Source organism: Haliotis rufescens, unplaced genomic scaffold (assembly GCF_023055435.1).
Source record: "Haliotis rufescens isolate VD_foot unplaced genomic scaffold, xgHalRufe1.0.p SCAF_15, whole genome shotgun sequence".
Lineage (NCBI taxonomy): Eukaryota > Metazoa > Mollusca > Gastropoda > Lepetellida > Haliotidae > Haliotis > Haliotis rufescens.
The window spans coordinates 32584838-32609400 of NW_025963835.1; the positions used below are offsets into that span (position 1 = coordinate 32584838).

The following is a 24563-nucleotide window of genomic DNA, read 5'->3' on the forward strand; positions in this document are numbered from 1 at the left end:
CCTGAATGTCATCAAATAAATAATCACTGTTACAATTTATGATAGGGGCACATGTGGCCTTGTATTCAGAGTTGGTCAATACTGCAGAGTTGCATCCCTTGGGCTCGCCAGGAATCTATGATCGTTCCAATTCACCCCGATTATGTTTCTAGGTTTGTCAGCACCATACCCCTGCTCGTGGGTTTCTCCAAACTGGTAAAAATCTAAGACCTACATCACTTCAGGTTTTCCCTCACATCAAGCTGGCATGCCGTGATATAACTGGAATACTGTTCAAAGAGCGTTAAACCAAACTCACTCACCCACTCACTACAATTTATAATTAATAATGTCAGATTATAACACAAAATCATTCGAAAGAAAGCTCGTCGCTCCGACGAATATATAAGTATGGAATAGATATGATCTATTAGGAACAATGGGAGAATCCTTAAATCTTGCAATCAACGACGCATGCTCGGATATACCGAACTATATCACAGTGACCAGGGTCCGGTTCCACAAAGGGATCTTAGTGTTGATCGTAGGCCTATGATGAAGTAAGGGAGTTACGACCAACTTAGCACTAAGATCGCTTTGTGGAACGGGATCCTGAAAATACACTGTCGATGACGAAGCAAACAGATTCTAAGTTTCCAAAAAAGGACAGGTACTAAACATTAACTTTCTAATCCTGTTCCAACTAATGAGTATCGTGCAATATAATCCGTCAAAGCATGTTTTAGGTTTCATTCCGTATACTCCATTAAACAATACATCCCGTATCGATTATCAATTAGTCCAATATCTGTAAATTACATTCCGATCGAATCGCCTCTATTGCGTCCTGTCGTACCACTCGCGGATCATCTGTACACAAATATACCGTTATATCGAAATTAATAGGTGCGCGTAATAAGTGCATGGGACAAGAACCGACATCTACAAAGAACTGAATTAATCTACTTTACAAAAAAATGAGTTTATCGTGTCTAGGTAGAATCTGTAATCAGCTAAGTCTTGATTAATTTTCGCTGAATGAGTACGGCTCGCGACCCTGAGGAAGCTGCTTTCCCGCCAACCTATCGTACAGTTAATGAATTTTACAACAAATATCACATTTCCAGAAACGGAGACAAACATTTTGGAAAAGTCATTTACAGTAATGACACCCTAGTGAAAGACCCGCACATTGTAGTGCTGCTCATCGTCGTCGGGAATGACAGGGAGGCGGTGACTTCAAAGGCCTGATCTCTAACTTGGAACGATCCTCCGCAGCGAGTCTATTAAGTCATTCTGACATTATTGAAGATACCATGAATAATTACAAATTGTTTTTCAAACGAACAGAATCACAAAACGGCCAAATTATAGACTAGCCTAACGACTACAATGCCTAGTGGCTGAAAGCTGCAAAGCGCGATTCGATTTCGGTTTGAAAACAGCATGATATGGCCATCTCAACCAGGTGTGCAGATGATGTCAGTAACACGTGCAAGCCGCGCGACACCCCTCGGGGTTTCCGCGTGTCCAAATGAAGGGGTGGAGCCAGTTGTATGCGGGAGACGGGTAGGTTCGCTCATAAAATTAACTTTCCAGTCAAAATGTCAGGAAAAGAACAAAGCGCGGGCCAAGGGGAGGGAAAGATTAAGGGATAGCGTTCGGAAAACTACTCGTTTGGGCTTTCACCCCAACAGGTGCGCACGCATCATGGGGCAGGTCGTGGATTACCTGGCTTTGCCTAACTACTGGTTACGATTTACGATTGCTAAACGCCAGGTAATGGTAGAATTGGAAGATTTTCTAATTAAGATTCCGTTATAGCTTTAGGAATATGAGAAAATGTTAAAGCAGCGATTACAAGCATTTCAAACCACTGAAACCATGTTAATTCGTCAAGGACTGAAACCCATATGTTTTCGTCTTTATGGAACTGGTGCCTCAAATTATCTGATTTTCAAATCGATGCATGTTTAATATTTTCTTTCTTTTAATAAGATAATAATCACGTGTAACAGTAGATAGTAGAGGAGAGAAAGAGAGGCGAAAGAGGGAGGGGCTGGGAGGAGAGCGAATAACTAAAAAAATATTACTTCTTTAAGTGGCATTTAGTTGGTAGGATGAAGAAGGGAGAAAGTTATATGGATGTACATCTTGTTTATTACAATGAATGCGACGTTTCGATGTAGATAGCAGTGAGGTGAAATGGGGTTTAACGTCGCGTCCAAGATTATTGCACTTATGCACGTGTGTGTGTGGCTGCTTGTACTAGTCCGGACTGATGCCGATTTATAGTGCTAGCTCACTGAGATACCATGCCACAGTTTAACATGAATACCCCACTCAGACACAGTATACTGACTCCGAGCCGACCAGTCCTTGTTTTAGCCCCTTAATGCCGAGCGCCAGACAGGCTAACAACAAGTACCATCTTTTAACGTCTTTTGGTATGACGCGGTTGGGGATCGAACCCCGGACCTTCCGCTCTCGGGGCGGACGCTCTACCACTAGACCACGGAGGCGGAACAGATAGTAACATTGTTATCATGCAAGTGATGTTAAAACATATGCGTTCACACGACAAGACGTATACAAAAGCCACCCAGTGTGTTTACAGACATCTATAAAAACAACGTGTTAAAACAAGACATTCGATTAATTTTAAAAACTGATATATGTGTCATGGATGTTGCTCGCATTCTTTTATGTCATTTTAACAATTATTTTTTATTGGTGAACCTGCAAAGCATGACTCAATAAAAAACAGGTTCGTCCTCTATATGTCCTGGCATCTCATGAAATAATGTTTTTTCATACAAATACTTGAAGCATGAAATTAAAAAAACGTTCTTCTTTTCAGTCTGTACGTTGAAGCTGTGCATGTTATGTTCTTATTTTCAACTTTATGCTACAACCGTCTATATTATCTCACTTCCTGGTTAAGTGTAGGTGTCGGTCAGTGGGGTGGGGTGTTTTTGTTATTGTTGTTTTTGCTCTTAATTCGTGACAAAAGAGCGCGAGAGAAGAGGATATTTTTGGTTAATTACGTTCTAACGCTCATGTCAAGTCTGAGTGAGTGAGTATGGTTTTACGCCGCTTTTAGCAACATTCAAGCAATATCACGGCGGGGGGGAAAGGGCTTCACACATTGTACCCATGTGGGGAATCGAACCCGGGTCTTCGTCGTGAAGAGCGAACGCTTTAACCGCTTGGCTACCCCAACCCACCCTGAAAGGGTGAGTGAGTATGGTTTTACGCCGCTTTTAGCAATATTCCTGCAATATCACGACAGGGGACACTAGAAATGGGCTTCACACATTGTACATATGTGGGGAATCGAACCCGGGTCTTCGTCGTGAAGAGCGAACGCTTTAACCGCTTGGCTACCCCACCCCACCCTGAAAGAGTGAGTGAGTATGGTTTTACGCCGCTTTTAGCAATATTCCTGCAATATCACGACAGGGGACACTAGAAATGGGCTTCACACATTGTACCCATGTGGGGAGTCGAACACGGGTCTTTGTCGCGAAGAGCGAACGCTTTAACCGCTAGGCTACCCCACCCAACTCTGTGAGTTAATGAGTTTTGTTTATATCACGGCGTGGCAGCTGGATACGGGAGGTGGAAACCCGAACTGATGCGAGTCTGAGATGTTCACCACTGTGATGAAATCCTCGAGCACGGGTATGGTGCTGCACACATAATCAGGGCGAACCTGGGATTCAATCCCATTGGGGGCACGGGTGGCCCAGTCGTCTAAGGCGCCGCGATTCGCTGTGCAGAGTTGCGTCCCTTGGGCACGCCAGAAACCTATGATTGTGGGTTCGAATCCCGGTTCGCCCCAATTATGTTTCTAGGTTTGTCAGCACCATACCCGTGTTCGTGGGTTTCACCGACGTGGTAAACGTCTGAGACCTGCTTCACTTCGGGCTTTCCTCCCACATTAAGCTGACACGCCGCGATATAACTGGAATACTGTTAAAAGTGGCGTTAAACCCAACTCACTCACTCACTCATTCAATCCCATTATAGGTTTCTGACACGCCTAAGGGACGCAACTCACCAGAAAATTGCGGCGCCTTAGACGGGACCACCACGTCCACCTGAAGACTGATGATCTGATTGGTCCACACAACACACAGTGTTCATTATAGAACAAAACACAACCGTTATGATCCGGGTTGGAGTTGCATGGTCGTGAGCAGCCAATGCTTGTCCAAGAGGCGACTAACGGGATCGGATGGTCAGGCTCGCTGACCTGGTTGCATGTCATTGTATCCTAAATGCGCAGATCGATGCTCGTGATGACAATCACTGGATTATCTGGTCCAAGCGGGATGGTATAGCGTGAAGGTAACAGACACAGAAGCCTTGACGGAAATAACCGAACACGAGGCTGGCGTGCGGACTGTACATAGATATCTTATTTTTCTCCAAAAGTTTAATATTCTTTTATCTACAACCAACACAACGCTGATTATCAATATCGCTATATATCTGTATCACAGTAAAGAAGAGAGAACACGTATTTTATCATTGTGACTGTTGCCATAAATGTGGCCTGTACTGTACTGAATAAAGAATTCGAATATATTGCATATGTTTTTCATCTGTTTCATTTTTGACAAGTCTACACATCTAGATAAACCTACGTCAAAGAATGAGTAACTTTCATTGAGAAAATATCCTAAATCGTGAAAAACTATTTCCATTTGCGTAGTTATCTATCCGTTGTACGGCTCCACGTGCTGTCATCGAAGCACTACGGAGAACTAGCGATACGGTTAGTTTGATGTGTAAATATATACTGTAGTTGCATTTCTATATAATTATTGCAAAACAATATGTAATCAGCCCCAAAATACTTGCATCAGGCTAATCTGATCTGATTTCAGATTAGGCGAGTTTGTTTACAAACAAGAGAAAAGTCCGGTCATGTGATATGCAAATTAGACAGTGGCATTTGCGTTATGCTAAGTCACCACTGCACCGGAGTGTGGTTTTTCTCTCGTTTGTTTGTTTTTTGTTTAACACCACACTCAGCAATCTTCCAGCTATGGTCTGTAAATAATTGAATCTGGACCAGACAATGCAGTGATTGCCATCATGAGCATCGATCTACACAATTGAGATCGATGACATGCAGCGAGCCTGGCCACCCGATTCCGTTAGTCGCCTCTTACGACAAGCATAGTCGCCTTTTTACGGCAAGCATGGGTTGCTGAAGACCTAATCTACCCCGGATCTTCACGGGTCATTAGTTCGTTTTGAAATAAAACATTATTACAAAATATATCTGCATATATGTCTACTTTCAGTTACAATCTGACATTATATCTAAAAACTGCAATCGTTACATAAACAGTTATAAGTTTGAAAATGGGTCCAAATGTTTGATGCTATGTTTCTCTGTAACAAATATGAATTGAAGCTTATGAATTTTATTATTGTGATCCTAAGATACTGTATTTTAAAAATATAATAAAAAATCAAAATGTGATTTTCGCCCACCAGGTCCCATATCTCATGGTGGGTGATGACATTTGTTCTTCATGGTTTTTCAAAGTGAGGTTCCGGAGGACCATGTTTTAATGACATTTCTTGAGCGATTTGGCGATGGACAGACTCGGTAGACAGCTGAACATAATCCAAGAGGCTTGGTGGTAAATAGAAATTCGATGGTAAATTGAGGTCTTGCAGTAAATAGAGGCCCGGTGGTAAATTGAGGTCCGGTGGTAAATAGAGGTATTACAGTAAATAGAGGTATTGCAATAAATAGAAGCCCGGTGATAAATAGAGGTCTTGCACTAATTTCGGGTCTTGCAGTAAATAGAGTCCCGGTGGTAAATAGAGGTCTTGCAGTAAATAGAGTCCCGGTGGTAAATTGAGGTCCGGTGGTAAATAGAGGTATTACAGTAAATAGAAGCCCGGTGGTAAATAGAGGTATTACAGTAAATAGAGGTATTGCAGTAAATAGAAGCCCGGTGATACATAGAGGTTCGGTGGTAAATTGAGGTCTTGCAGTAAATGGAGGTCTTACAGTAAATAGAGGTTCGATGGTAAATTGAGGTCTTGCAGTAAATAGAGTCCCGGTGGTAAATAGAGGTCTTGCAGTAAATAGAGGCCCGGTGGTAAATTGAGGTCCGGTGGTAAATAGAGGTATTACAGTAAATAGAAGCCCGGTGGTAAATAGAGGTATTACAGTAAATAGAGGTATTACAGTAAATAGAATCCCGGTGGTAAATAGAGGTATTACAGTAAATAGAGATATTACAGTAAATAGAGGTCTTACAGTAAATAGAGTCCTGGTGGTAAATTGAGGTATTGCAGTAAATAGAGGTATTACAGTAAATAATTGAGGCATGGAAGGTAATTCAGGCATGGGCGTAAAATGGGACTCTAACGTTGCGTCTAACTCGGTGTTCCTAAGAAGAAATGCGGTACTTGCAATAATTGTTGGATGTATGTCTTCTTGAGCTGAAGGCGGAACCTTTAAAACGCAAGAAAAACAACTCGACGTTTTAACTATTTCAATACGATGTCACTATATCCATGTATGTTATATTATTCTATTAAAAAAAATCTATTTAAATAGCAATTTAGAGTTTTCAACTACTACCATCTACAAATACATCTTCCTGTTAGTGCTATATATCATCCTGACAGGTTAGTTTTTCGGTATTCTAAAAGCGGGTTATCAGGAACAAAACGTGTAAGCTAAACTAAAGGTTTTCTCTTTAACAAACATGGAAAAGAACGAAGTCTGTTTTTTTCTTGACCAGACGTCTTGTCATGTGACAGGTGGTCCCCAGAACAGAGGCGCATCCATCAAACTTTCACGCTGGAAAATTGATGTAGTTTTTTTTCTCCAATATATATCCATTATGTGTAGGTTTAAGCCAAATCACCGCAAGTGACTGAGGCAGGATATTCAGCTAGAATAGCACAGCTGGACTCCGCTCAAACCGTTGCACATGAGACACAGCAACACATCCGTCTCGAATCAGTTCTTGTGTGCTCTGTTTCACACCCCAGCATACATACCATATAATGGAAGGGGTATCTGTCTACCCCTGAATAATCCACAGCCGTGCGCAGTGGGTTGTCACGGACAGAGATAGACAGTAGAACGTAGATAGTGGCAGAGAGAGAGAGAAAAGGAGAAAGTAGAGGGTGGAGAGAGAGAGAGAGAGAGAGAGGAGAGGGAGAAGGTAGAGGGTGAAGAGAGAGAGGGAGAAGGTAGAGGGTGGAGAGAGAGAGGGAGAAGGTAGAGGGTGGAGAGAGAGAGAGAGAGAAGGTAGAGGGTGGAGAGAGAGAGAGAAGGAGAAGGTAGAGGGTGGAGAGAGAGAGAGAGAGAGAGAGAAGGTAGAGGGTGAAGAGAGAGAGGGAGAAGGTAGAGGGTGGAGAGAGAGAGCGAGAGAGAGAGAGAGAAGGAGAAGGTAGAGGGTGGAGAGAGAGAGAAGGAGAAGGTAGAGGGTGGAGAGAGAGAGAGAGAGAGAGAAGGAGAAGGTGGAGAGAGAGAGAGAAGGAGAAGGTAGAGGGTGGAGAGAGAGAGAAGGAGAAGGTAGAGGGTGGAGTGAGAGAGAGAAGGAGAAGGTAGAGGGTGGAGAGAGAGAGGAGTGGGTGGATAGAGAGAGAGAGAGAGAAGGAGAAGGTAGAGGGTGGAGAGAGAGAGAAGGAGAAGGTAGAGGGTGGAGAGAGAGAGAGAGAGAGAAGGAGAAGGTAGGGGGTGGAGAGAGAGAGAGGGAGAAGGTAGAGGGTGGAGAGAGAGAGAGAGAGAGAGGGAGAAGGTAGAGGGTGAAGAGAGAGAGGGAGAAGGTAGAGGGTGGAGAGAGAGAGAGAGAGGGAGAAGGTAGAGGGTGGAGAGAGAGAGACAGAGAGAAATAACGGAGAAATTGTGGAGACTGAAGGATGGGGATAAGTGAGAGTGTTCAGCGAGAGACATGGAGGGCGGAGAGACAGAGAGATGACTCTCAAACCTTTGAGAATAAATTGAAAAATGAATCCAACTCAAGTCTAGAACGATTTGGCAAGTCTAGATTGCCTCCGTTCTGAAATCACACTTTGAGAGATGGGAGAGAGAGAGAGAGAGAGAGACACACACACACACACACACACACACAGACACAGAGAGACACACAGACACACAGAGAGACACACAGAGAGTGGAGGAAGAAACGGCGACAGACAGAAGGAGGTTTGTGAGAGAGACAGTGAGAGACAGAGGGCGGAGAGAGGCAGTGACAGAGAGGGCGGAGAGAGGCAGCGACAGCGGGGAGAGACAGAGAGGGCGGAGAGACGCAGTGACAGAGAGGGCGGAGAGAGGCAGTGTGAGCGGGGAGAGACAGAGAGGGCGGAGAGAGGCAGTGACAGAGAGGGCGGAGAGAGGCAGCGACAGCGGGGAGAGACAGAGAGGGCGGAGAGAGACAGAGAGGGCGGAGACAGGCAGTGTGAGCGGGGAGAGACAGAGAGGGCGGAGAGAGTGGGGAGTGACAGAGAGGGCGGAGAGAGTGGGGAGTGACAGAGAGGGCGGAGAGAAGCAGTGAGGTCGGGGAGAGACAGAGAGGGCGGAGAGAGGCAGTGTGAGCGGGGAGAGACAGAGATGGCAGTGTGAGCGGGGAGAGACAGAGAGGGCGGAGAGAGGCAGTGTGAGCGGGGAGAGACAGAGATGGCGGTGTGAGCGGGGAGAGACAGAGAGGGCGGAGAGAGGCAGTGTGAGCGGGGAGAGACAGAGATGGCGGTGTGAGCGGGGAGAGACAGAGAGGGCGGAGAGAAGCAGTGAGGTCGGGGAGAGACAGAGAGGGCGGAGAGAAGCAGTGAGGTCGGGGAGAGACAGAGAGGGCGGAGAGAAGCAGTGTGGTCGGGGAGAGACAGAGAGGGCGGAGAGAGGCAGTGAGAGGGGGGTTGCAGCAAGAAACAGAGAGATGTAGTCTGTCTTCCAGACCCTTGAGAATAAATTGAGAGAATCAGTGAGAGAGAGAGAGAGCCAGGGATATAGTGAGTGAGTATGGTTTTACGCCGCTTTTAGCAATATTTCAGCAATATCACGGCGGGGGACACCAGATATGGGCTTCATTCATTGTACCCATGTGAGGAATCGAACCCGGGTCTTCGGCGTGAATAGCGAAACGCTTAAACCACTAGGCTAACCCACCCCCGGCAGTGAGAAAGGCATACATAGCCAGAGAGGTAGAGAGAAAGAAAGCTATATAGAGAGGGACACAGATGATGAAGGAAAAGGGGCTGTCAGAGACAGAGAGATGAGGTGAAATGGGGTTTAACGTCGCGTCCAAGATTATTGCACTTACATAGCGACGTGCACGCACGTGTGTGTCTGCTTGTACTAGTCCGGACTGATGCTGAATTTATAGTGCTATCCCACTGAGATACCATGCCGCAGTTAAACATGAATACCCCACTCAGACACAGTATTCTGACTCCGAGCCGACCAGTCCTTGTTTCAGCCCCTTAATGTTGAGCGCCAGACAGGGTAACAACAAGTACCATCTTTTGGTATGACGCGGCCGGGGATCGAAACCTCGACCTTCCGCTTTCCGGGCGGACGCTCTACCACCAGACCAACGAGGCGGTCAGATACAGAGAAAGACAGACGGATTGAGACTGAGGGGGTCACGGGAGACTTAGAGGGGGTGGGGAGAACGTAAGAAATGGGTACACACAGAAAGATACGTTCCACTTGAGTCATTGCACGCCAACGAGAGAGAGAGAGAGAGAGAGAGAGAGAGAGAGAGAGAGAGAGAGAGAGAGGGGGGGGGGGGGATACACATACACAATTCCATGGAGGAAATGGCAGGCAGAGGGTGAATGAGAGGAGAGAATGGAGGCATGCACAATAAAACTAGAGTGATCATGAGGTGTCACGGCGCACCACGCCGCCGCCGCTGATGGGCCATCTGAGATCCCCAGGCACCCGTTAAGAAGCATGGAACGGGATTAAGTGACACTTACACTTAATAAAACACCAGTCTCTAAACGAAAATTAGCACCAGGGTTCCGATGTGTGATAGCGCGGACACCTACAACATGTATAGACGCAGCCCCGGGAATGTGGCGGGATGACGGGGACGCTCCCTCAACTGCTGTGAAGTGGTCAGCTGAATAACCCACTTTAGTATCAACCAGAAATAGAAAACGAAACAGTCTAAGCGTTTCCTTTTTGTAGAACACTTGCTACAACTCAGCTCCGATGTGTGAGTGAGTAAGTAAATGTGTGTGTGTGTGTGTGTGTGTGTGTGTGTGTGTAAGAGAGAGAGAGAGAGAGAGAGAGAGAGAGAGAGAAAGAGAGAGAGAGAGAGAGAGAGTGAGAGAGAGAGATACAAGTCACATTTTTATCATACTATATAACCCTTGATGCCATGTTTATGTTAGAAAGTCATGTTTTGTCTACTCTGTGTGTCTCTGTGTGGGGTGTGCCTGTGTGTGTGTATGTGCGTGCGTGAGAGCGTTTACAACCACATGGGCTCGAAGAAATCCCACAGATAGACTCGTGTTTTTCGCGTTCATTGATGCAAGGGAGGTAACTGCGGATGGTCCATAGGATGCGCTTATAAAATCCTTGCGTTGTGTTCTTCACTGAGTTCTGTTCTGGGCGCCGACAAGTGTTTATTCTTTATGTTTATTTATGTCATTCCACATCACAAAGACAATTACCGTTGTTATAGTTCACATCTTAAATACATACAGGTTACAAAATGTATCTATGCATAATAACAAATAAAACATTTCCTGTGTCAGGATGGTAAGAATTTGTCGGAATTGTACAAGTTTGTGGCTTACTCTAATAGATAGTGACATACTTGTCAAAACGTGTGTATTTAAAAAGGGAATATGTTTTTGTCTTTGTAATGGGAGTGATTCGGTAATGTTTCTTTTGAATATGTTTTGGTTAAGTATAGTTCTGATGTGATTTAAAAGATCATTTCTTTTTTCTTGACATGCTTCTGAAATTGTCAATTTTGAAAAATCCAGTTCTATTGCCTCTTTGTCTTTAATCTGTTTTTCAAGGTTGTTCCAGATATCTTTTACACTTTCTCAATAAAAAAACGGTGCACCAAGGTTTGTTTTTTTGTGTTTACAAAATTCCCGTGCTCATTAGTTTCACCAAAGTGATAAACATCCAAGACATGCATCACTTCGAGCTTTCCTCCGACATGAAGCTGACACGCCATGATATAACTGGAATACTTTTCAAAGGGATGTTAAACCCAACTCACTCACACACTCTGTTAAGAAACTTGAATTATTCTTCAGATCCCATTGTGTACAACAACTTGTCTGTAGGTATAATTCAATGAATAATACTGTATTGGAATGTTTAGAGGATACTATATCTGTGGGGGCTACGGTTCCCAATCCTTTTCAGTTGTATTTAATTAAGCCAAGAGCTAGCTCCCATCAATGAATGTGGGGAATAGAGTTAATGTATCCACATTCTTTAAGCACTGGCTGCATACCATATTATAGTTGCAAGAATTTCTTTTTCTGTGTACAATTATCTACCAAGATAACTGAGACCTCATTGCAGACCATTGCAGACCATGAGTCCTGGTTGCCATATGTTGTGTTCTTCAACCGCCTCAACTGAGGAATATTTACTGTCAGCAGGGATCACTGTCCACAGGGTACATTGTCTGCAGGGTCCGCTATACACAGGGTACATTGTCTACAGGGTCCACTATCCACAGGGTACATTGTCTACAGGGTCCATTATCCACAGGGTACATTGTCTACAGGGAGCACTATCAGCAGGGTACAGTGTCTACAGGTTCCAGTGTCTACAGGGTACAGTGTCTACAGGGACCACTGTCAATAGGATCCAGTCTCTACAGGGACCACTGTCAGCAGGGTACAGTGTCTACAGGGTCAAATGTCGGCAGGGTACAGTGTCTACAGGGTCAAATGTCGGCAGGGTACAGTGTCTACAGGGTCCAGAATCTACAGGCATCACTGTCTACAGGGTCCAGTGTCTACAGCCATCACTGTCTTCAGGGTCCAGTATCTACAGGGTCCAGTGTCTACAGGGTCCAGTGTCTACACTATGTCCAGCTGTTAGTATAAGTGCTAACCCAAACACCCCTTATGTTCATATTCATGTTTATTGTGGTAGTCTATGTACATCTATACAATCAGTGACCGTGTTCTGTACAGAGCTATGTACAGTAACCCCCGACAAGCTTCAGTCAGGCTTTAGATGACGCCAGGTTCTCCATGATGGACGACTTCTTCAGTTTCTTGGAGGGCCCCTCTGTAAATAACAAGGCCACATGACAGTCACTACCACATGCATCAGATCACCCATACAACACGACAAAAATATAACAGATCCTTCCCACACAGCACTAGCTCCGGCTGCCACCTGGTGTCCGTGAGCCTCATCAGCCGCTGGATTCAATGTGCTCACATTCAACAAGAGGTTGTTTGTTTGTTGTTTTACACCACACTCAGCAATATTCCAGCTAGATGACGACTGTCTGTAAGTAATCAAGTCTGGACCAGACAATCCAATGATTGACACTCCACAGCATCGATCCACACAATTGGGATACCATGACATGCCTCAACTAGTCAGCAAGCCTGACCACCTGATGCCGTTGGTCGCCCCTACGGCTCCTTACGGCAAGCATGGGTTCCTGAAGACCTAATTAACCCCGGATTATCACGGGTCTGCTATATGGTAACTGTGCTACAACTGGGCCATATTGGACAACGGTAAGGTTACTGAGCAATTACACTCTATGAGTGAAAGAAATGATTATATTGTGATGTCACATGATGCATTAGCTCTGAAAGCCTGTTGCTTGCTCTTCATGATGACCTCTAATGACCATGAGTCGGGGAGAAGTCATCTACCTACCGTCATGGAACCTCTCCGCTGTCTTCCTCCGCAGATCCTCCACGGTCTCCTCTGTCTCCGCCCACTCCAGAACGAGGCGTCGCCCAAACAAGTGGGTGCTGTGACACAGTGCATTGAAGGCCCTCTGTAACACACACACACAACATACATGTACATGTTCACTGGTTTCTGGAGAGCCCAGGGTGGCCCAGTCATCTAAGTCACCTCGATTCGCTGTGCAGAGTTGCGTCCCTTGGGCATGCCAGAAACCTATGATAGTTGGTACGAATCCCGGTTTGCCCTGATTATGTTTCTAGGTTTGTCAGCACCATACCCGTGCTCGTGGGTTTCACCGAAGTGGTAAATGTCTGAGACCTGCATCACTTCAGGCTTTCCTCCCACATTAAGCTGACACGCTGTGATATGACTGGAATAATGTTACAAGCGGCATTAAACCCAACTCACTCACTCTGGCGAACCCAAGGGACACAACTCTGCATCGCAAAAAGAGGCACCTTAAACTACTCGGCCACCCATGGCCCCCAAGAAGTACTAAACAATGTATTCAAATACATATTATATATTATAGTACAATTTCATATGGATCAATGCTCTGTTTTGTGAGTCTACATAATCCTTTACACCCTGTGCTGTCCAATATGTACAGATATTGATGCTAGTTCATATCAGCCGGAGGTCATTGTTATTTGTTTCCCTGTAAAATGTTGATTCATATTACAAAACAATAAAATAATAAAACAAGAGTCATCTGATGACCAATGACCCTACAAGAGAGAAAGGCACCACTTCTGCCTCTGGTTAATACATGTACCAGATTTGGATGAAAAATAATTCAGAGTTTTGATTTCAAGTTGTTTTCCGGAAGACAGACAGACAGACAGACAGACAGACAGATGATGACCATATCTCCCTCCGCTTCCCTGCATACTATGCCAGGGGGAGGATAGAAATATGAACAAAGGTTCAGGTGTGAGGGGTCAGGGGTCAGGGGCTCCAGATGGGGTCAGTTGGGAAACTGGATATACACATCTCTGTGTTGTGTTGAACATAAATATTGATGACTAGTACCTAAACTATAATGTCCTACCTTGGCATCCGGTCTGGTGAGGAAATCGACAAACCCAAATCCTCGATGTGATCCTGTTCCACTCATCTTCTTAGGCAGCCTGACTGTCTTCAGCTCACCAAACACTCTGAACAGAACAAGGAATACTGTGTACAGTCTACACACTTTGTCATAGGGCAGTGTATTGTATTGTTTCACATTGTGCTGCATTGTTTGTGTTGGGATTCAGTAGATGCTCACTGCATTGTGTTTGGACAGTGATCAGTCATCAGGAAGTTACTATATTGAATGCTAGAATGGTGTGTAAAACTTCTGGTCCTGTATACCACGGATAGTGATAGTATGTTACCCAAACTTCTGTAACATTCTATGTTGTGAGGACTATGTGGACTTTCCTGTATCTGGTTAGACTATATAAGGGGATAAGAGCGTGTTTACGTAGCTCTGACGCATTTTCATCACATCGGAACCAGCTTTCATGTGAGGATCGCTCATCATCCCTGATTCCCTGTCTAGCCCATCTTGTAAGCTTGACCACTGTTGCCGCTGGGTGAATATATATTGTTATCACTGACCCTTGCTGTCACCGCTGTATTTGTGTATTTGATGCTGACCACCGCCATCATATTATTTACTGCCATTCAATATTGCACTACGTCTCTATTGTTTACTGCCATTCAATATTGCACTACGACCCTATTGTTTACTGCCATTCAATATTGCACTACGACTCTATTGTTTACTGCCATTCAATATTGCACTACGACTCTATTGTTTACTGCCATTCAATATTGCACTACGACTCTATTGTTTACTGCCATTCAATATTGCACTACGACTCTATTGTTTACTGCCATTCAATATTGCACTACGACTCTATTGTTTACTGCCATTCAATATTGCACTACGACTCTATTGTTTACTGCCATTCAATATTGCACTAAGACTCTATTGTTTACTGCCATTCAATATTGCACTACGACTCTATTGTTTACTGCCATTCAATATTGCACTACGACTCTATTGTTTACTGCCATTCAATATTGCACTACAACTCTATTGTTTACTGCCATTCAATATTGCACTACGACTCTATTGTTTACTGCCATTCAATATTGCACTACGACTCTATTGTTTACTGCCATTCAATATTGCACTACGACTCTATTGTTTACTGCCATTCAATATTGCACTACGACTCTATTGTTTACTGCCATTCAATATTGCACTACGACTCTATTGTTTACTGCCATTCAATATTGCACTACGACTCTATTGTTTACTGCCATTCAATATTGCACTACGACTCTATTGTTTACTGCCATTCAATATTGCACTACGACTCTATTGTTTACTGCCATTCAATATTGCACTACGACTCTATTGTTTACTGCCATTCAATATTGCACTACGACTCTATTGTTTACTGCCATTCAATATTGCACTACGACCCTATTGTTTACTGCCATTCAATATTGCACTATGACTCTATTGTTTACTGCCATTCAATATTGCACTACGACTCTATTGTTTACTGCCATTCAATATTGCACTACGACTCTATTGTTTACTGCCATTCAATATTGCACTACGACCCTATTGTTTACTGCCATTCAATATTGCACTACGACTCTATTGTTTACTGCCATTCAATATTGCACTATGACTCTATTGTTTACTGCCATTCAATATTGCACTACGACTCTATTGTTTACTGCCATTCAATATTGCACTACGACCCTATTGTTTACTGCCATTCAATATTGCACTATGACTCTATTGTTTACTGCCATTCAATATTGCACTACGACTCTATTGTTTACTGCCATTCAATATTGCACTACGACTCTATTGTTTACTGCCATTCAATATTGCACTATGACTCTATTGTTTACTGCCATTCAATATTGCACTACGACTCTATTGTTTACTGCCATTCAATATTGCACTACGACTCTATTGTTTACTGCCATTCAATATTGCACTACGACCCTATTGTTTACTGCCATTCAATATTGCACTACGACTCTATTGTTTACTGCCATTCAATATTGCACTACGACTCTATTGTTTACTGCCATTCAATATTGCACTACGACTCTATTGTTTACTGCCATTCAATATTGCACTACGACTCTATTGTTTACTGCCATTCAATATTGCACTACGACTCTATTGTTTACTGCCTTTGTAATTTGCTAAGGGTCACTTAGCAAACAATGAAAACACTGGAACAATTAGTGTGAACTAGCCAATCAGAGAGAGCAGACATTAAATTGCCCAGTGAGGACTACTGAAGATAACTGCACTCATACCCTTGCCTCTAGGAGTCATATGAAGACATCACAGTACCATAGCAATCTCTGGGTAAGATTGGCAATACCAACTGTCTTGTTAAGTTTTCCAAAATTAAGTCAAATACATTTCCAATACTAAGTCAAATTCATATCTAGTTTAAAATATGCATGTGATAAGATGATATGAAATAATGACATTATCTAAATTTGTTTGCTTGTGCAATAACTGAATCCATATTAGTCTTCAATAGATGTACAAGAGGCAAAATTTGGTTCAATAAAGACTTGTCAGTTTCTTGTTTATTGCTTAGTGAGTGTGTATGGTTTTATGCCGCTTTTAGCAATATTCCAGACATATCACAGCAAGGGACACCAGAAATGAGCTTCTGACATCGTACCCATGTAGAGAATCGAACTCGGGTCTTCGGCGTGCCGAGCGAGCGAGCGCTTTAACGAATAGGCTACCCCACCACCCCTGTTTAATGATGAAATCTTGAGATGTCCTGATTTCTGATTAAGTTTCATATGCAAGCATAAAGGTACCATCAGAGATATTTCCAAACAGACTCATAATTAACTGTAAAGTGTTGGCTTCCATTTGTCCATTGCTCATCACCTATCAGCGACATTTAGATGTTGGCTTCCCTTACACACACACTTCATAGCATTTTATCACCTGATGAAGGAGTAAGCTTATACTCCGAAACGTTGTGTTCCTCATAATAAGGAAGTTGACATTCATAAATTCTCCTCCTTCTCAAAATGCCATTTAACAACTTAAAGAGTTTTGATTAACACTGCACTCAGCAATATTCCAGCTAGGTGACAGCATCCTGAAAATAATCAAATCTGGACCTGACAATCCATTGATTGATATTATGAGCAATACTCCATGTCGTCATGGTAGGATGACATGCTATCTACCAAGGTAGTGAGCTTGACTACCAGCTCCATTCACTCGCCTTGTACGACATGCATAGGTTGCTGGGTTCTATATTTTGTCTGAAATCCCCGCAGGGCCATACATACTTGAAGAGTTCATAGATTTCGTTCCGTGTGACTTCAAATGGAATATTTCGGACAAGTATCTTGGAGGACTTCTGCTTGGTGCTTTTCTGCTTTTTCTTGTTGGATGTTTTGGTGGCACTACAAAAAATAAAACATGAGAGAATTATCATCCTACAACAAACACACAACTTACAGCACATTACTCACCATCGCTGTTGAAGCTTGGGTTGTCCTGTGAGGTAGGAGGTTTAAAAACTGAACTGAACACTGTGTGTGTGTGTGTGTGTGTGTGTGTGTGTGTGTGTGTGTGTGTGTGAGAGAGAGAGAAAGAGAGAGAGAGAGAGAGAGAGAGAGATACAAGTCACATTTTTATTATAATATATAACCCTCGATGCCATGTTTATGTTAGAAAGTCATGTTTTGTCTACTCTGTGTGTCTCTGTGTGGGGTGTGGGTGTGTGCCTCTGTGTGAGTATGTGCGTGTGCGTGAGAGGGTGTGCGTGAGAGAGAGAGAGAGTGTGTATGTTTGTGTGTGTGAGTGTGAGTTTGTGTGAGAATGGGTAAAAGGTGGTGGCCAAAATATGTGGTACCAACCTGCACAATAATATATCTGTTTGCAGGTGTGCATGTGTAGCATCATTACTTCAGCAATACCAATAGCCAGAACAAACTGCTCATTAATTTTGGCTAGAGCAATTTTACTTCACATAGTCTGCCATATTTTTCATTTAATACTAAGTCCCAGTGAATGATCTGTTTAGTGTCATCTAACATCACCCGTTAAAGTAGCCAGGCACCCAGTCTAGTAGGATTATAATGGGAGCCATGAGATCCTGGTACATATAAGGGAGGCAAACCAGTACAACCAAGTTATCCAGTCATGCCACCTGAATTGAACATTAGTCAATATCAATCAGCATGTCAGCATATTATTGGAGGAAAGACTAAAGTGAACCAACTCATGGATTCAAACTAGGGCTTCAACGAGTACCCGAGTACTCGGGGCCGGGTCGGTTTTAGTGGGACTCGAGTCCGTTATCAAGGACTCGAGTACTGGATAAGGGGAGATCACTCTTTTTTAATATTGTTTGAATAATGTATTCGGGTCGGTTTTAGTGGGACTCGAGTCCGTTATCAAGGACTCGAGTACTCGATAAGGGGAGATCACTCTTTTTTAATATTGTTTGAATAATGTATTCTTTGTAGAAAGTAGATGTACATTAGAACAATTGAGAATGTCACATAAAATAGACGTAATTATTGTTTTTCCTTCCTGACTTTAAGAAATTGAATGTATCAAGGCGATTATTGCTTCTTTGCTCCGACTCAAATGCCAAGTGTATTCCCTTACACAGATTAACAACTGATTAGCTGGTATATATGTGCTATTTCAGTGCTTACAAATCAAGCGACAGTCCGACAGTCTGGTACAGTTTGAAAACGTGACCAACTCATGAATGAATGAACTTATAGTACTACATTTCCATATTTAGCGGCCTTAGTCTTGCAGCCCAGCAGCTGTGTATACGTGTCTGTCACGTGATGCACATTATCGATTTTCTTCCTGTGAATTATTGTTCGTGCTTGTTGGCAGGTGTCGAAAGAAACGCTGATCGTCAGAGAAAAAACTTGGCTTGTGTTCAATATGTACTGTAGTATTTGTAGACGTGACGTAATGTTTTTGAAGGTCATGATTAAGATAAGTGCAGTTACAAGCAAACACTGAACACTTCCATACACTTTGACAGATAAACAAGTTCCGTGGACGCTTTCTATTTACATTTCAGTGCAGTTCAATTATACTTATAACATGTTTTAATACTTTTAGATGGCAATTTTGATCTAATGAACCAATATTCTTAAAGGACGTCCTATTTTCGGGTACTCGAGTACTCGAGTCAAAAAATTTGGACTCGTGGAAGCCCTAATTCAAACCCAGGAACACAGGTTTCTGGCACACCTGTCAGATGAAAGTGAACAGCAAAGGGACATAACTCTGCACAGTGCGTGCCTCAGACCACTGGTACACCAGTGTACACCTGTCAGATGAAAGTGAACAACAAAGGGACATAACTCTGCACAGTGCGTGCCTCAGACCACTGGTACACCAGTGTACACCTGTCAGATGAAAGTGAACAGCAAAGGGACATAACTCTGCACAGTGAGTGCATCTGACCACTGGTACACCAGTGTACACCTGTCAGATGAAAGTGAACAACAAAGGGACACAACTCTGCACAGTGAGTGCCTCTGACCACTGGTACACCAGTGTACACCTGTCAGATGAAAGTGAACAACAAAGGGACATAACTCTGCACAGTTCGTGCCTCAGACCACTGGCACAACAGTGTACACCTGTCAGATGAAAGTGAACAGCAAAGGGACATAACTCTGCACAGTGCGTGCCTCAGCCCACTGGTACACCAGTGTACACCTGTCAGATGAAAGTGAACAGCAAAGGGACATAACTCTGCACAGTGCGTGCCTCAGCCCACTGGCACAACCGTGTACACCTGTCAGATGAAAGTGAACAACAAAGGGACATAACTCTGCACAGTGAGTGCCTCTGACCACTGGCACACCAGTGTACACCTGTCAGATGAAAGTGAACAACAAAGGGACATAACTCTGCACAGTGCGTGCCTCAGACCACTGGTACACCAGCCTCACCAGGAGACAAGGGACCTAATGAGTGCTAGGATACAATTGTGCTGTGACATCATCAAGAGGTTTCACGTCAATTTACTTCAGTGAAGATTGCCATGTGTGTGGATTGTAAAAAAATACCTTATGTTTCTCTCATTAATTTGTAATATAATATTAACATTTTTAGTAATCCTTACATGTTTACCGAAAATATTGTAGCTTTAAAAAATAATGAAAGTTCAAAATGTGATTTTTCACGAATAAGGTCCCTTATCTCCTGGGTCACATATGCTTCTGGTGCAGGGATCCAGGTCATTGTGGGAGCCATTGACTCACATGTTAACATTCACAGTGGGTACTTGATTGTGTTCTTTGGGTGTTCAAAATATTTTAACTCCCTTGGGTATTTATAAAACAAAGAGCAGACATTTTAAAGCAAGCAGCTCAAATAAACTGGGTTTTGGTGATTTATTTTGCTATTTGTCACAAATACTCAGCCTGTCTGGAGCTGTGCTGCTGTGTACGTACGTCGTCTCTCGGTGTGAGATCTTCAGTTCCAGCTGGTGTTCGTCCAGACTCGCGTGCTGCAATGTCTTCAAGGCTTTCTCAGCACTTTTCTTCTTCATGTATTCCACAAAACCGTACCCCATCGACAGGAACTGGCCTGCAGTGCATGCATAACGGTCAAAACACAAACCATGAAGTATTAAGAAGGAACACAACACACAGTTTCCTGTAATAGGTAAATACATTACACCAAAGTGGAAGTTACATCCAAAGCTCACCTATATCTCATAGATACTCAACGCCAAAAGAAACATTAAAACCATACATGTTTGTTAAAAATATTAAGATTTACTCATATTCAAGAGATATTAGATTGGTTCGATGCACAAACGAACATGCTGGTATGTTGTGTGAACAGACGCACATGAATGCATCACATGTGACGTCATAGATCCATGATTCTAGATGAACCATTTGTCTTGTTCATAATTAGCATGTAAAGTTTGGAAGTCACGTGCAGCATGTCGTGATAAGAATAAAGACACTGTGGAAACACTTGACTGATTGTTAGTTTTGTCATTATTTGGAGCTTGCGACGACAGTTCAGAAACATCTAACGCAACACATACATTCAAATAATATCCCCATTAGATGAGAAAGGTCTGTTAAGAACTACCTCAGTAAGTCAGTCACAATGACAGCGCGTCATAATACATTTACATTAATTACTAGATGTCAAAATGGCCGACATGATAAACGTGATGGGAGAGATTTCGGGAGTTGCTAATTAACCCATGGCGGTTACATGTTTTAGTCATCATTGATCAACTGGCCGATCATTGAAAAGATGTGTCAAGTAGACACTAAGGTAAACTCATAGATTGCTGTAGACAGTCAATGCCAGACTAGACTACCATAGTTTGGATGTGCATTTCTTCGTTCTATTCACTGGGATGGGCCTTTAGCGAGGATATTCGTGAACAATCATGCAGTCAAATTGATTGTATACCAAAATGCTGAGTTCAAGATTAAAGCGTCAGAAAGGATGTTTCTGTATGTATCCCCAGGAATGTGGAAGTAGTCTGTCAGTGTTTACGTCATTTCAAGAACACGGTCTCGTGAAATATGTATGACCGTCAATTTCGTGGTCAGGTGACCGACCTCTCGTCCAATTGAAAAGCTGTATATCGTGTAAACTTCAAATTAAAAAATTATAGTGCAAACTTCTCTTCTTAACATACATACTTCTCTATATGTTTCTATGGTTTGCGTTTCTTTTGGTTGTGAGTATATAAATGGGATCCTGTAAACTTGTACCACTATTAACTCACTCATGAATGAGTGGAAACAAACCTGGATTTTTGAAGTCCTTCTTTTTGGATATTGTTGCATATTTAACATCTCCACATCTCTCGAACATCTGATGAACAAAATCCCATAAAAATGAAGAATCAAATCTTGGAATTTATTTGAAGACAGAAAAGTTGTTTCAGAAAATATAGGAAATATTTTTAACTCAAGAAACGATTACTCACTGGACAAGCCAGATATACCTAACAAAAAGTGTTGTGATAAAATTAAGGTGTTTGTATTTAAAAGCAACATCTTATCTATTAACATATAGTCAAATATAAGATAGCTACACGATAAATTGCAAAAAACGTGGCTTATTTCATGCCCCTCGTGGTTTATTCTACCAGCAGTGTTTTAATGTACTATAAACAAAGACCATGAGTCATAGAAAATAACCACACATGACATATGACACCATGTTTACAGACAATTCAAGGTTCTGCCTCCGATTCACAGATGGCAGAAAACATTGTTGGCTAAGTAGCTTCGACCGTTAAGACTTGACAAAAAGCCTTGGCAACAACTCTTGACCATGATCGTATGTGGGCGATAGTGTCATGGTGTGGGGCGGTATCACACGTGACAGGCAAACAGATTCCGTAGTAAATGGACATTTGACTGGCCAGCGATATATTGACGAAATTTTACGTCATGTCGCTTCCTTCGCTAGAATTATCACCAGATATTTTGACCACATCATGCTCAGGTCATCGCCAAGATATTGATCGACCACCCGAAATTAATTTTACAGACATCTATCATCATTACCTGCACTATCATTTCCTATCAAGTTAATATGCCCCAAACACACTGGCGACAGAAAATGGACAGTTGCTTGGTACCAAAGCACTGTAGCTCACCTGGATATGTAAAAACTTCAACAAAGAGCCATTCAACAAACGTTGTAACAAACATCTTCACAATTTCAGCTCCATCCGTCAACCATTTTGGAGAACAAGGTGGAAATGGAAGAAGTTAATGGACAACTACTTGCGACTGTATAAGATCACATGGCCTTTCAGGACAGGTGAGCTAAAAAGGAGACACTGGTAGATACATACCGTCTTGAAGTCCTCCTCCGTTGTATCAAAGTTGAGGTTCTTCACAAACAGTGTGCAGCCCGGCCTATGCTCCTCCTCATCTTCGTCATCAGAATCCCCGTCTTCGGTTACCTGGCAACAACATCACATGGAAAACAACATCACTTACCATTTGCTAAAGCCACAACAAATCACAAAAATAAATCTGAATTGTGAAGTAGGAGGCGACTTATTTGTAATGGTTTATTGTTTAAACCAACTCTTCAGGGCATCTGTGTAAATTAACTGCCGACAGATGCGAATAAGGACATGACTGACACATAACGTTTGTCTGGACGAAGTGTACCGAGACAGAAAAAGAAGGGAACACAAAGGGCTTCTTCAACTGGAGGGGCAGTCAGGTAGCCTAGTGGTTAAAGCGTTAGCTCGTCACGCCGAAGGCCCAGGTTCCACATGGTACAATAAATGGAAGCCCATTCTGGTGTCCTCCGCCGTGATATTGCTGCAGTATTGCTAAAAGCGGCTCTTCAACTTGGGGTAATTAAATGATGTCAGGTGGGGTTTTGTTGTGAGGTAAACAGGCATGAACATTTTCCTTTGATTTTATTCACAAAAGGCAGGGGACATGAATATCCTCAACAATCTATTGGCACAACCTTTATTATTTACATTTGGAACTGGCCATTTAACTTTGTTTTTGAGCTACAGAGAATACTGAGCATTTCTGAAAGTTCATGTGATGCAACCTGCCTTGGGGGGTTTGTAAGACCTTTACAAAGGGAGGTATCGCATCTGACTAAAAGATCTGATTTTAATGAGATTGGTTTCCCATGGATCGCTAGCCCAAAAGTTCCCTGGAGAATTTACAGAGGAATATATCACAGAGGTTCCTTGTGACTACGTACCTCTTTTTTGGTTTCTTCAGTTTTCACAGCTGTAGGTTCTTTCTCCGTCTCCTCCTGTTGTTCCTCCATCTCCTGTTCTTCCTCTGGTGGTGCCTTGTACTCCGTGGTGAACACCCCCACTGGCGCCCACTCCAGGTACAGAGGCAAGTACTGAAACTATAGAGGGACATATGACATCAGAGTGAGTGAGTGAGTGAGTGAGTGAGTGAGTGAGTGAGTGAGTGAGTGAGGGACATATGACATCAGAGTGCGTGCTCATTTTCTAGAATCATGCACTGCAAACAGGATGCATAAAATCTACAGCATGGAGGAAAACACCACAAAGGAGGAAAGGAAAAAAACAAGGTAACACAAAAAAGTTTTTGGCATAAATACCAAAATATTAAAAGGCAGCAGTTCAGCATCTGTTAGATAAATATGCAAAGTTTCATAATAAAATATGAAATGGTTTCTGAGATCTGCTCTAGGAAAGGAATGCTACACATATCCTAATTTCAGTTTGTTGACATTGAAACACCAAAAATATTTTGTTTTGAAATACCAAAACACCAAAAGGCACCATTTTAACATGTGTTTGATACATATGCAAACGTTTGTAATAAAATATTTAACAGTTACCAATTTATGCTCTGGTAAAGACACATGACAGATGGAAGGATGGCACCCATTCGTATATACCCCTCCCACCTTGTGGCACGTAAAAATTACCTTACCGTTTCATGCTGGTACTGTTCTTGCTGTGTGTTTCTGTATTTAATTCACTTGAACAAATAACTTAAGATATTGAAACTTTTGTGCAGAATTCATGAAGATTGCATGGTTGAAGGTGAAAAACCAATTTTGTGAACACTGTAAATTTGAGCGGAAACAGAAACGTAAACGTAAAAG

The 24563-nt window shown here is 42.7% G+C and overlaps 2 protein-coding genes across 2 annotated transcripts in view; one reads left to right on the forward strand and one right to left on the reverse strand.

Moving 5' to 3' along the window:
• The first annotated feature begins 1689 nt into the window (after positions 1 to 1689).
• LOC125379967 (octapeptide-repeat protein T2-like) lies at positions 1690 to 8525 on the forward strand. Its single transcript, XM_048395888.1, has 2 exons — positions 1690 to 1758; positions 8142 to 8525. Exons 1-2 carry the CDS (start codon positions 1690 to 1692, stop codon positions 8523 to 8525), a joined length of 453 nt encoding a protein of 150 aa, XP_048251845.1.
• A 3551-nt stretch (positions 8526 to 12076) lies between these two features.
• Positions 12077 to 24563, reverse strand: part of LOC124132039 (probable RNA-binding protein 19) — a 35359-nt gene continuing 22872 nt past the window's right edge. The window contains exons 20-27 of the mRNA XM_046495621.2: positions 23676 to 23831; positions 22792 to 22902; positions 21731 to 21797; positions 20399 to 20534; positions 17246 to 17362; positions 13941 to 14046; positions 12854 to 12977; positions 12077 to 12244 (exon numbers count right to left, since the gene is read on the reverse strand). Coding sequence (XP_046351577.2) covers positions 12180 to 12244; positions 12854 to 12977; positions 13941 to 14046; positions 17246 to 17362; positions 20399 to 20534; positions 21731 to 21797; positions 22792 to 22902; positions 23676 to 23831 — 882 coding nt within the window. The 3' untranslated portion in view covers positions 12077 to 12179. The remainder of the gene's footprint in view (positions 12245 to 12853; positions 12978 to 13940; positions 14047 to 17245; positions 17363 to 20398; positions 20535 to 21730; positions 21798 to 22791; positions 22903 to 23675; positions 23832 to 24563) is intronic.

Bases quoted from the DNA above. Each gene is read 5' to 3' on its own strand.
- LOC125379967 (XM_048395888.1), top strand. From the start codon at position 1,690: ATGGGGCAGGTCGTGGATTACCTGGCTTTGCCTAACTACTGGTTACGA. The intron at 1,759-8,141 runs GTAATGGTAGAA...AGAGACACACAG, and splicing joins TTACGATTGCTAAACGCCAG to AGAGTGGAGGAAGAAACGGC.